We start from the raw sequence: 13,799 nt of genomic DNA on the forward strand, positions 1-13,799 counted from the left end.
TCAAAATTCTGCCCCAGGATAAGATGAGATGCATCCAAGGAAACTGAGGGGAGTTAGTGTAGAAATTGCAGAGGCATTGGCCTTAATTTTCCAGTTTCCTTAAACTCAGGGATGGTGCCAGAGGACTGGAGACTTGCAAATATTGCACCCATGCTCAAAAGGGTACAAAGGTAAGCCCAGTAACTAGAGGTCAGTCAGTTTAACCTCAGTGGAAGCTTCTGGAAATGATAATTTGGGACAAAATTAATAGTAGCTTAGGCAAAAGGGGGTTAATTAAGGAAAGCCAGCATGGGTTTCTTGAGGGAAAATCATGTTCAACTAATTTGTCGGAGGTCTTTGATGAGATAACAGAGAGGGTTGATGAAGCAGTCTGGGAAGAGTGTCCTGCTGTCAGCATTGCGGTGAAGCAGTCTGGGAAGAGTGTCCTGCAGTCAGCATCATGGTGAAGCAGTCTGGGAAGAGTGTCCTGTAGTCAGCATCATGGTGAAGCAGTCTGGGAAGTGTCCTGCAGTCAGTATCGTGGTGAAGCAGTCTGGGAAGAGTCCTGCAGTCAGTATCGTGGTGAAGCAGTCTGGGAAGTGTCCTGCAGTCAGTATCATGGTGAAGCAGTCTGGGAAGTGTCCTGCAGTCAGTATCATGGTGAAGCAGTCTGGGAAGAGTCCTGCAGTCAGTTCTTGTTGAAAATAACAAGGGTGACATCACGAGACAGCGTGAGAGCGCGGCAGAGAGATCAGAACCAGTGCGAGTGGGGGGAAGCTTCAAATAGTGATGTCAGCACAAAGGTGAGAGCTGACTGGTGAGTAGTGGGTAAGTGTTTTTCTCCAGTTTAAAATAGATTAAGCTAAGGAAAGGTAAGAATTCTAGTTTTTATTTAAAGTACATAAATAATTTAACATTTTTTTTTACTGTGTTTAACTTAAAGTAAGGGGTATTTTTTCAACTAGAGGCATGGTGGGGTAGCTCAGTCCCGTGTTATGTACCGCCTACAACACGTAGGAAGTCACAGACGCTCCTTGCGCTCTGACCAACCACGTGTGCAGTAAGTGCCATCAGCTGCAGCTACTTGAGCTCCGAGTTTCGGATTACTTCCGGTGCCACACGTCAGTGAGCATAGAAATAAGAGGTTAGCCCAGATGAATACGTGGCTGGAGAGATGGTGCAGAGGGTAGGCTTTAGATTTCTGGGACATTGTTTCTGGGGGCAATGGGACCTGTACAAGAGGGACGGGTTGCATCTGAACCGGGATGGGACCAACATCCTTGCAGGGAGGTTTGCTAGTGCTGTTGAGGAGGGTTTAAGCTAATTTGGCAGGGGGATGGGATCCTGAGATGAGGTTCAGCAGGGGGAGAGGCACAGCCAAAATTAGAAGAGAGAGCAAGTGAGCCTGGAAGGCATAGAACTTATAGACCAGTTAAGGCACAAATGAGTTTGGCAAGGTTGGATGGTATTTATTTTAATGCAAGGAATCTGACAAATAAGGCAGATGAGTTGAGGGCACAATTTAACATATGGAAGTATGATGTCATTGCTGTCACAGAGACTTGGTTGAGAGAGGGGCAGGATTGGCAGCTCAATATTCCAGGATATAGGGTCTGCAGGCGAAACAGGGAAGGAGGTAAAAGAGGAGGGGGTATCGCAATATTGATCAAGGAATCAATTACAGCAGTAGGGAGGGATGACATCATAGATGGCTCCTCAAATGAAGCTATATGGGTAGAACTTAAAAACAAAAAAGGAGCAATCACATTGCTGGGAGTGTACTATAGGCCCCCAAACAGTCAGAGAGAAATAGAAGAGCAGATATGTCAGCAAATTTCAGAGAAGTGTAAAAATAATAGCGTAGTAATAGTGGGGGGTTTCAACTTCCCCAACATTAACTGGGTTAGTCATAGTGTGATAGGTTTAGAGGGAGTAGAATTCTTAAAATGCATCCAGGAGAGCTTTTTAAGCCAGTATGTAGAAAGTCCAACAATAAAGGGGGCGGTCCTGGACTTAATTATAGGGAATGAAGCCAGGCAAGTGGTAGAGGTATCAGTGGGGGAGCATTATGCAGATAGTGATCATAACTCCGTTACATTCAAGGTTGTTATGGAAAAGTACAAGAATGGGCCAGGAATCAGAGTTCTAAATTGGGTGAAGGACGATTTTAATAAGATCAGATACGATTTGGCCAGAATGGACTGGGAGCAGTTACTTTTAGATAAATCTGTGTCAGAGCAGTGGGACTCATTCAAGAAGGAAATAGGGAGAGTATAGGGCCAACATATTCCAGTAAAGATAAAGGGTGGGACCAACAAATCCAGGGAAACCTGGATGTCGAGTGATATACAGGATTGGATAAAGAGAAAAAGGGAGGCTTATGGCAGATACAGGGGGTTCAAAACAGCGGAAGCCCTACAGGAGTATAGGATGCGTAGAGGGGAACTTAAAAAAGAAATTAGGAGAGCAAAAAGTGGGCATGAAAATAGATTGGTAGGTAAAATAAAGGAAAATCCAAATTTATTTTACAAGTACATAAAGAGTAAGAGGATAACTAGGGAAAGAGTAGGGCCCATTAAGACCATAGTAGTAATGTGTGTGGAGCTGAAAGGCGTAGGTAGAGTTCTAAATGGATACTTTGTGTAGGCGTTCACAAGTGAGAGGGATGACATGGCTATGGAAATTAGGCAGAAGGACTGTGATATAATTAAAGAAATTGGCATAGAAAGGGAGGAAGTTCTAAATGGTCTGGCAGGCTAAAAAGTAGATAAATCTCCAGGCCCAGATGAAATATAACCCCGGCTGTTTAGTGAGGCAAGGGAGGAAATAGCAGGGGCGCCGGCAATAATTTTCAATACCTCTCTGGCCATAGGAGAGGTGCCAGAGGACTGGAGGGCAGCCAATATGGTACCTTTATTCAAGAAGTAAGGGATAAACCAGGGAACTACAGGCCAGTCAGTCTAACCTCAGTGGTGGGGAAACTATTGGAAGCAATTCTGAGGGACAGAATTAATCTACACTTGGAGAGGCAGGAATTAATCAAGGACAGTCAGCATGGTTTTGTTATGGGGCGGTCATATCTGACCAATTTGATTGAATTTTTCAAAGAGGTGACCAGGTTTGTAGATGAGGGCAATACATTTGAAGTAGTCCACATGGACTTCAGCAAGGCTTTTGATAAGGTCCCGCATGGGAGACTGATAACCAAGATAAGAGCCCATGGGATCCAAGGCAATTTGGCAAATTGGATCCAGAATTGGCTGAGTGGCAGGAAGCAGAGGGTGATGGTCGAGGGGTGTTTTTATGACTGGATGCCTGTGTCCACTGGGGTTCCACAGGGATCAGTGTTGAGTCCCTTGCTGTTTGTGGTGTACATAAACGAGTTAGACTTTAATGTAGGAGGGTTCATCTGTAAGTTCGCGGATAACACAAAAATTGGTGGGGTGGTAAATAGTGAAGAGGGTAGCCTTAGTTTACAGGAGGATATAGGCGAGCTGGTCAGATGGGCTGATCAGTGGCAAATGGAATTTAATCCCGATAAGGCAAGGGAATATACGATGATGGTGGTGGGCATCTGGAATTCACTGCCTGAAAGGGTGGTAGCGGGAGAAGCCCTCATAACATTTAAGAAGTATTTGGATGTGCATTTGCGATGCAATGGCATACAAGGCTATGGGCCTACTGCTGGAAAATGGGATTAGAATAGTTAGGTACTTGTTTGACCAGCGCAGACTCGATAGGCTGAAGGGCCCTTTTCTGTGCTCTAGACCTCTATGACTCTAGGGTAATTTTGCTGATGTGCTCTGCATGGACTTCAAAAAGGCATTTGATAAAATGCCGCACATCAGACTTCCAAGCAAAGTTATAACTCATGGAATAAAAGGGACAGTAGCGACACGGATATCTAATTAGCTGAGTGACAGGAAAGAGAATAGTGACTAATGAGTGCTTGTAGTGGAATTCCCCAGGGGTCAATTTTAGGACTCCTGCTCTCCCTCATATATGTTAATCCTTGGCATACAGGGCGCAATTTCGAAAATTACAGATGATATGAAACTTGGAAGCAATATGAACAGTGAGGAGGATAGTGTAGAACTTCAAAAGGACACAGACAGATTGGTGGAATAGGCAGGCAAGTGGCAGATGGAATTTAATGCAGAGAAGTGTGAGGTGATTCATTTTCGTAGGAAGAACGCAAAGAGGAAATATAAAATAAAGGAAACAATTCTAAAGGGAGTACATGAGTAAAGGGGGAGGGACCTGGGTATCTATGTGCATAAATCTTTAAAGGTGGCAGGACAGGTTGAGATAGCAATTAACAGAGTGGGTTGAGTGAAGATTTGATAGAGTTATACAAAATCATGAGGTCTGGACAGAGTAGATAGGGAAAAAACTGAAAGGATCAAGAACAAAATAAAGCAACCATGAGGCACCAACTCAAAACTGGGCATCCATGAGGGCCATCAGCAACAGCAGAATTGTACACAACTACAATCCGTAACCTCATGGCCTGGCATAATCCCCACTTTACCATTACCATCAAGCCGGTGGATCAACCTTGGTTCAATGAAGAGTGCAGGAGGGCATGAGATGTCAACCTGGTGAAGGTGCAACACAGGACTACTTGCATGCCAACAGCGTAAATGGCATGCAATAAACAGAGCTAAGCGATTCCATAACCAATAGATCAGATCTAAGCTCTGAAGTTCTGCCACATCCAGTTGTGAATGGTGGTGGACAATTAAACAACTAACTGGAGGAGGAGGCTCCAGAAATATCCCCACCTTCAATGATGGGGGCATTCAACATATCAGTGCAAAAGATAAGGCTGAAGCCTTTGCTACAATCTTCAGCCAGGAGTGCTGAACAAGTGATCCATCTTGGCCTCCTCCTGAGGTCCCCAGCATCACAGACGCCAGTCTTCAACCAATTCGATTCACTCCAGATGATATCAAGAAACAGTTGAAGGCACTGGATACTGCAAAGGCTACGGGTCCTGACAACATTCTGGCAATAGTACTGATGACTTGTGCTCCAGAATAGGCTGCACCCCTAACCAAGCTGTTCCAGTATTGCTACAACAGTGGCATCTACCTAACAATGCTCAGGTATATCCTGAGAAAATCAGGAGGAATCCAACACAGCCAATTACTGCCCCATCAATCTACTCTTGAGCATCAGCAAAATGTTGGAAGGGTCATTGACAGTGCTATCAAGTTACTCGGAAATAACCTGCTCACTGACGTTCAGTTTGCGTTCCACCAGGGTAATTTAGCTGCTGACCTCATTATAGCCTTGGTCCAAACATGGACAAAAGAGTGAACTCCTGAGGTGAGATGAGAGCTTCTGCCCTTGATATCAAGGCAGCATTTGACATGGTTTGGCATCAAGGAGCCCTAGCAAAACTGGAGTCAATGGGAGTCAGGGGGAAAACTCTCCAGTGGTTGGAGTCATACCCAGCATAAAGGAAGATGGTTGTGGTTGCTGGGGGTCAATCATCTCAGTTCCAGGATATCACTGCAGAAGTTCCTCAGGGTAGTGTCCTAGGCCCAAGCATCTTCAGCTGCTTCATCAATGATCTTCCCTCCATCATGAGGTCAGAAGTGGGAATGTTCGCTGATGATTGCTCAATGTTCAGCGCCAATCACGACTTCTCAGATACTGAAGCAGTCCTTGTCCATACACAGCAAGGCCTGGACAACATTCAGCCTTGGGCTGGTAAATGGCAAGTGGCACTCATGCCATACAAGTGCCAGGCAATGATCATCTTCAACAAGAGAGAATCCAACCATCTCCCCATGACATTCAAGACATTACCACCGCTGAATCCCCCAATATCAACATCTTGGGGGGGGTTACCATTGGTCAGGAACTGAGGTCTAGGGTCCTCTTGGTATACAGTGTCCAGGCTGGAGGGAATACTTTCCTACTGCTGACTTCCTCAGCCCCATCCATTCACGACCATTTGGTTGCAGCAAGACCTGGACAACATTCAAGCTTGAGCTAATAATTGGCAAATAACATTCACACCACACAAGTGCCATCTCCAACAAGAGAGAATCCAACAATTTCCCCTTGACATTATCATTACTGAATCCCCTACTTTCAACATCCTGGGGGTTGCCATTGACCAGAAACTGGACTGGATCAGCCATTTAAAAACTGTGGCTATAAAAGTGAGTCAAAGGCTTGGAATTCTGCAGTGAGTAACTCACCACCTGACTCCCCAAAAGCTTGTCCACCATCTACAAGGCTCAAGTTGGGAGTGTGATGGAATACTCTCTATGTACCTGGATGCGTGCATCTCCAACAACACTCAAGAAGCTCAACACCATTCAGGACAAAGCAGCCCGCTTGACTGGCACCCCATCCACCACCTTCAACATTCACTCCCTCCACCACCGAAGCACAATGGCAGCAGTCTGTACCATTTACAAGATGCACTGCAACAACTCAGTATGCCTCCTTCGACTGCTCTAACACAGACGTGATGAGCTGAAAGGCCTCCTTCTGTTCTGAAACCATTCTGTGATACTACTTTGGCTGGGAATAATGTATGGCCCCAAAAAATTAAATAAATAACTTGGGCAAGATTGGGAAAAAAACCATGGAGTAAGTCATTGGAACATGTGCACTGTAGTCACAGCGTCCCATGCCTCCAAAGGTTCTACCTCAGTGGATTAGTCCTCTTCTATAATTACTTGAAGCTGTTAAGTCAGTGCTCCTAGTTGATTGTTTTGGGAACAGAAGCAATCCTTCTCAGGTCATGGCTGTGGCAGAGCAATATTGAGTCATCATCTCAATTCTGCATGTGCAATTTCCATTAGAGGTCACTGGATAACAATGAACACTGAACCCTGGTCTATCTGTATTATTAGCAAAGAATCAAATTAAATAAGCCGGTGACTTAAAAAGCACCTAACATGTATTTGTAACAGAGATCAGAACTTTAAATTTTTACTGCTGTTATTGTAAAATTTGTGCAGGCTCCAATGCTAGTTTGCAACCTGAAAGAGAGCAACTTCTCTCCAGGTTTCTCCCTGGCAATATGTTGCATGCATTGCTCTCCCAGAACTCAATGTGGAGGTTTGTGTGTCCAACTATTTGTATGAATATAACCTATAGCCATTCTTAAGGATGATGAACTGATTGCTTACTTTTATCATTCATAGTACTGTAACAGGTTAATAACTTCTTTAGCTCCTTCTTGTATCTATCCTCACATTCTTGAATCACTTTGTGTCGATCACATTTGTTGGGGCACAACTGAAGAATTTTGCAGAAATTTCTGCTATTCAGGGAGGTTGATATAGTTGAACAACCTATTAAAGATTAAACAAGATAAATGAGAGTTTTCTTCAAGGTAATAGTAGTCAGGTCTTTGTTGACTGGCATGGACACGATGGGCCGAATGGCCTCCTTCTGTGCTGTAAACGTCTATGAGTAATGTCTGCATCAGACTTATTTTACTAATAGAGTTTAGAAAATTTTATCTATTGGACTTAGGTCACTGAAAACTGAAATGATTGTGCCCCAGCTCCCCTGACAGTTCTATTGGTAAAATCAGAATCAATTCATCAGACAGATCAAAAGATACAAATTTGTTTCCCACTCTGTGTTCAGTTAGCTGACACTAGCAGGAATGCCAGCTGGATTGGAGGAATGCTAACTTTGGCCTCAGAGTCATTGCGGCCCAATTTTAGCTCCATGCCAGTGGGTGGGTTTTGAATGGATTAAATTCAGGTCCCACGGGTTGGAGTGGGTCTAAGTCAGGCAGGGTTCCTGTCGTCAACAGTGATCCCTGTTAGAATATGTGTATGTGTGTGTGCACATGTGAATTTTGGCTAAAGAGAAGAATGGACTTTATTCATGAAGAATTGTCACTTAGGTAAGATGCCAGTGTGCTAGATGCCTGCTGTACCATACTCCGTTGTCTTTGAGAGGGAATGGGAAAAAAATGTCACACATGGGCAAAGAATGATTGCTGATGAATTATACCGCCGAAGGGCTTTACTAGAATTTTAACATATCATTCTTTACTCTTTTTTAAGTAAACCAAACTGCTGTGCATGTTTAGTATTGGTTTCAATTTTCTTCCCTGACATCTTGAATGCACAAACTTTGTGCTAGAGTATGGTTCTGTAGCTAACAGTCACAAGCTCAAGTGCTATTTTTTATTTATTTTCTCTTCGTCATTATTGCTATTTTTTATTATGTGCGCCCAAGAAATTAGGATCAGGTTATTCAAAGATGGCAACTGTGCCTAATACTGTCTTTATCCAAAGGTACCCCCCCACACACACATTTCTAAAGGGGCTTACTATATAGCAATAAGGAGTTGAAAATCCACCTGATTTTACATCCTTAGCCTGGAGATGCTAAAGCTAACTTCAGCACCCAAATTGTCATCCCTACCATAATTGGCTAACTCAGCAAATACTAGAAGTTGAAAGCGGCAGGGCAGATTTTTCAATCTGTTTGCAAACGGATGTAAAGGGGGCACACTTAATTGGAAATGCCATTGGAGATGAGTTGTTCTATATGCTTTTGCTATGTGCTGTATAACTAACTGAGCCTTATTTTTAATTCCAGCATTCACTATATTTTTTGTTATGGCTACAAGGAGGCAACTTCTCAGATTGGAACTATTGCCTATTAGTCTGGGGTTAGGATGGGAGAACTGTAACCTTCAAAGTATGTGAGCATGTATAAATGTGGCAACAGATTCAAACAAGCTAACAAAAATATCAGCATAAGCAGAGATTTGAGGTAATGGGTTGGGTGAAAATTGATACCCAGGATGTAATGGAAAGGCTGGCGATGCCTAGAGTTGGATATGCCACCGGGTTTGGATAGGTTGCATCCCAGGAAGTTGATGGAGAACTTGCCATCATTTTTCAATCTTCCTGGTTATGGGCGAGATGCGACAGGATTGTAATGTGGCGAATGTCACAATTTTTAAGAAAGGGTGTAATGACACTCCTGGTAACTGAATTTAAATAAAGTAGACAAGAGAAAGCTGTCCCCATTAACTAATAATAAAATGACTAGAGAACACAGATTTAAAGTTTTGGGTAAGAGATACAGGGAGAATGTGATGAGGAATTTGTTTCACACACAAAATGTTAATTATCTGGAACTCACTGCCTCTGAAGGTGCTGGAAGCAGAGACAATCAATGATTTCAAAGGGAAAATGGATGGACACTTGGGGAAAGTAAATTTACAGGGCTACGGCAATAAAGCAGGGGAATGGGATTGACTGAATTGCTCCAGAAATAGACGGCATGGACTCGATTGGCTGAATACCTCCCTCAGTGCCATAATGAATATAAGCTGCCTACCAAGAATTGCATAATACATGCATATGAATTAGGAGCAGCAGTAGGCCACTCGGCCCCTCGAACCTGCTTTGCCATTCAAAAAGGTAATGACTGATCTGATTGTAACCTCAACTCCACATTCTTGCCTACCCAGAATAACCTTTCAACCTCTTGCTTATCAAGAATCTATCTACCTCTGCCTTAAAAATATTCAGACTCAGCTTCCACTGCCTTTTGAGAAAGAGTTCCAAAGACCCACGACCTTGTGGGAGAAAAAAATTCTCATCTGTCTTAAATGGGCAACCCCTTATTTTTAACAGTGACCCCTAGTTTTAGATTCTCCCACAAAAGGAAACATCCTCTCAACATCCAGCCTGTTAAGACCCCTCAGGATCTTACGTTTCAATAAAGTCGCTTCTTACTCTCCTAAACTCCAGCCGATACAAGCTTAGTCTGTCCAACCTTTCCTCATAAGACAACCCTCCCATTCCAGATATTAGCCTAGTAAACCTTCTCTGAACTGCTTCCAATGCATTTACACCCTTCCTTAATTAAGGAGGCCAATACTGTACACAATACTCCAGATGTGGTCTCACCAATGCCTTGTGTGACTCGAGCATAACCTCCCTACTGCTGTATTCAATTCCCCTTGCGATAAACAATCACATTCTATTAGCTTTCCTAATTACTTGCTGTACCTGCATACTAACTTTTTGAGATTCATGCACTAGGCTATCCAGATCCCTCCGCATCTCAGAGTTCTGCAATCTCTCACCATTTAGTTAATATGCTTCCTTTGTAATATTCCTGCCAAAATGGGTAATTTCACATTTTCCCACATTATACTCCATTTGCCAGATCTTTGTCCACTTACTCAACCCATTTATATCCCTTTATGGTTCTTCAAAGAACTCCAATAAATTGGTTAAATATGATAATGAGAGGGGTGGGATAGTGGGGGATCCCAAGATCGTGGATCACTGCAGTCTTTGCCCTGACCTTTGCATCTGAGGTACAGGCATTTCCCAGATGCTAAGGAAAATTGACCTCAATATTCCTCAGTGGACAGGGAAATCCAAACTGTCCTATCAGATAACTCATTTTCCATTAACTAGATTATAAAGTAAATGGGAATAAGGGCCCAAGAAATATGTTGCAATAATTTAAGTCATGGCACATATCAAGGTGGGTAGAAGTAAAATTTAACAGTAAGTACATACCTGAACACCGGAAATCTTGGCCCGCGTTAAGTGAAGTTGCAGGACTGGTAAGAGTACTAGTGATTTCATTATCAATTAGATCGGAACACAGAATCAGTGGATCTATAAATAGGAAGACAATAAAGTATTGAAAACAATTACTTAAATAGTCTATTCTTCATTATAAAAGTGATATTTTCTTTTTTAAGTCCTGCCTGACTGATAGGATTCACAACCTATTGCTAGGTTCTCTGTCAATATAACTCTGTACCAGGGGGCTAGCAGGAGCATAAGTATTTCCTTTAAACATTTTCCTTTCCTTCCTCTGGATGAAGAATCATCTCCACCCTCAACCCAGTGGTACTGCCTGAGGTTAGGAAATCAAAAGCTTAGCTGGTTAAACTAATAAGTAGATAAACCATACAGACCAAACTGAATCATACAAACATACGAAACAGGAGAAGAAGTAGGCCAATTGACCCCTCGAGCCAGTTCTGCCATTCAATAAGATTATGGCAGATCTGTCTGTGCTTTGAATTCCACATTCCCATCTATCCCCGATAACCTTTGATTATCTTGCCTAATACGAATCTATCTACCTCCGCCTTAAATATACTCAATGACCACACTTCCACCGTCTTCTGAGGCGGAGAATTCCAAAATCGCACAACCCTCGAAGAGAAAAAGTTTCTCCTCATCTCAGTCCTAAAAGGGTGCCCGCTAGTTTTAAAACAGTGCCCCCTAGTTCTGCACTCACCCACAGGAGGAAACTCCTTTCCGTGTCCACCTTGTCAAGACCACACAGGATCTTATATACTTCAATCAAGCTACCCCTCACTCTTCTAAATTCCAGTGGAAACAAGCCTAGTAAACCTCCTCTGAACCGCGTCCAATGCATTAACATCCTCTCTTAAATAAGGGGACCAAAACTGCACACAGTATTCGAGATGTGGTCTCACCAATGCCCTGTAAAACTGAAGCATAACATCCTTACTTTTATGATCAATTCCTCTTATGAGGAATTTCTTAATTACTTGCTGTATCTACATACTAACTTTTTGTGACATGCACCAGAACACCTAGAACACTGTGCACCTTGGAATTCTGCAGTCGTTCTCCGTTTAAGTAATACTCCGCTTTTATATTCTTCCTGCCAAAATGAACAACTTCACATTTCCCTACATTATACTCCAGCTGTCAGATTTTTGCCTACTCACTCAATCTATCTATATCTGTCAGCAACCTTCTTATGTCCTCTTCACAACATACGTTCCTACCTATCTTTGTGTCATCTACAAATTTAGCTACCATGGTTTCACTCCCCTCATCTAAGTCATTGATATAAATTGTAAAAAGTTGAGGCCCCCAGCACAGACACATGCGGGATTCCATTCGTCATATCCTGCCAATTAGAAAAAGACCCATTTTTACATACTCTCTGGGCAGAATATTACACTGGGCATGCAGGCGCGCACCCAACATGCCCAAGCGTGAAATTACGCGCAATGACTTTGGGCGTGCTTGCCAATGTCATTGTGCAGTCTTGCGATGTTTCATTTGGCAGGCACGCGCCGGAGTTGGCTGTGCACCCGCCAATAATTAAAAGGCCTATTAAGGCCATTAACAACCTCATTAACTTGAAATTTATGTTGCCCATCCAACCTAATGGTTGGCAGGCAGGTGAAAAGGCCAAGCGGCCTTTATGTTTTTAGGAAATCTCATCCACGAGCGGAATGAGGTTTCCTAAAGCTAATACAAATTAAATAAAAACTTTATTTTGGAATTAAAAACATGGGATTTTTAAATTAAATTTTTACTGTCTTTATTAATTTTTTTAAAAAGCACTTCAATCTCCTTCCGGCAGCTCTGGGCCTCAGGGAGATTGCAGCGTTCTTTCACGCGTATACGCGAACTGCGCGCCAGAGCAGGCTCTCCCTCCTCTTCCTGCCCGCTGGGAGCTCACAATCCACGCAGGGTGGGCCTTAATTGGCCTGCCCGTGTAAAATTGCGGTGCGGAGCCAATCACAGGTGGTGGTTGGCTTCCCGACCGTCCCTGCCGAGCACCACCACCAAGGGCAAAATCCTGCTCTCTGTTTCCTGTCAGGCAACCAATCTTCTATCTTATCTTCCGACTAGGCACTTTACAGCCTTCCGGATTGAATATTGAGTTCAACAATTTTAGATCATGAACTCCCTCCTCCATTCCCACTCCCTTTCCGATCCCCCTTTTTTCTAATAGTTTATATAGATTTTTCTTTTCCCACCTATTTCCATTATTTTTAAATGTATTTTCATCCATTGCTTTATCTCTACCTTTTAGCCTATTTCGATCCTTTCCCCCCACCCAGCCCCCACTAGGGCTATCTGTACTTTGCTCGTCCTGCTTTCTACCCTTAATGTCACCTATTAGCACATTCCTTAGGTAATATCACTATCTTCAGCACCTCTTTGTCCTTTTGTCTATGACATCTTTTGGCTTTCTCCAGCTATCACTGGCTCTGTATCCAGCTCTACCTGTACCCCCCCTTAAACCAGCTTATATTTCACCTCTTCTATTTTTCCTTAGTTCTGTTGAAGAGTCATATGAACTCGAAACATTAACTGTGTTCCTCTCCGCAGATGCTGTTGGACCTGCTGAGTTTTTCCAGGTATTTTTATTTTTGTTTTGGATTTCCAGCATCTGCAGTTTTTTGCTTTTATTTTATCCAAGCTAATATATTACCCCTTACACCATGAGTTTTTATTTTCCACAATAACCTTTGATGTGTTTCCTTATTAAATGCTTCTGAAAATCCAAGTACAGTACATCTAACCTTTAATGTGGCACTTTATCAAATGCCTTCTGGAAATCTAAATATAGCACACCCACCCCTTTATCCACAGCGCATGTCACTCTTCCAAAGAGCTCCAATAAATTGGTTAAACATGATTTCCCTTTCACAAAACCATGCTGACTCTTCCCGATTACCTTGAGTTTTTCCAAGTGCCCAGCTATAAACTCCTTAATGATTGATTATAATACTTTCTCCATGACAGATGTCAAGCTAACTATTCTATAGTTTCCTGTTTTCTGCCTCCCTCCCCTCTTGAACAGAGGGGTTATATTTGCCAGTTTCCAGTCTGATGGAACCTTTCCAGAATCTAGCAAATTTTGGAAAAAAAATGCCAACTCATCTACTTCGTCATTAGCCACCTTTTTTTAAGACCCTAGGATGAAGTCCATCAGGACCCAGAGACTTGTCAGCCCGCAGCTCCATCAGTTTGCTCAGTACCACTTCCGTAGTGATTGTAATTTCACCA

At 42.9% G+C, this 13,799-nt stretch overlaps 1 protein-coding gene across 1 annotated transcript in view; it reads right to left on the reverse strand.

Moving 5' to 3' along the window:
- Positions 1–13,799, reverse strand: part of terb1 (telomere repeat binding bouquet formation protein 1) — a 185,847-nt gene that overhangs the window by 89,346 nt on the left and 82,702 nt on the right. The window contains exons 15-16 of the mRNA XM_041191710.1: positions 10,521–10,622; positions 7,137–7,301 (exon numbers count right to left, since the gene is read on the reverse strand). Of these exons, the coding sequence (XP_041047644.1) occupies positions 7,137–7,301; positions 10,521–10,622 (267 nt within the window). The remainder of the gene's footprint in view (positions 1–7,136; positions 7,302–10,520; positions 10,623–13,799) is intronic.

The sequence above is a fragment of the Carcharodon carcharias genome, chromosome 7, assembly GCF_017639515.1.
Source record: "Carcharodon carcharias isolate sCarCar2 chromosome 7, sCarCar2.pri, whole genome shotgun sequence".
NCBI lineage: Eukaryota > Metazoa > Chordata > Chondrichthyes > Lamniformes > Lamnidae > Carcharodon > Carcharodon carcharias.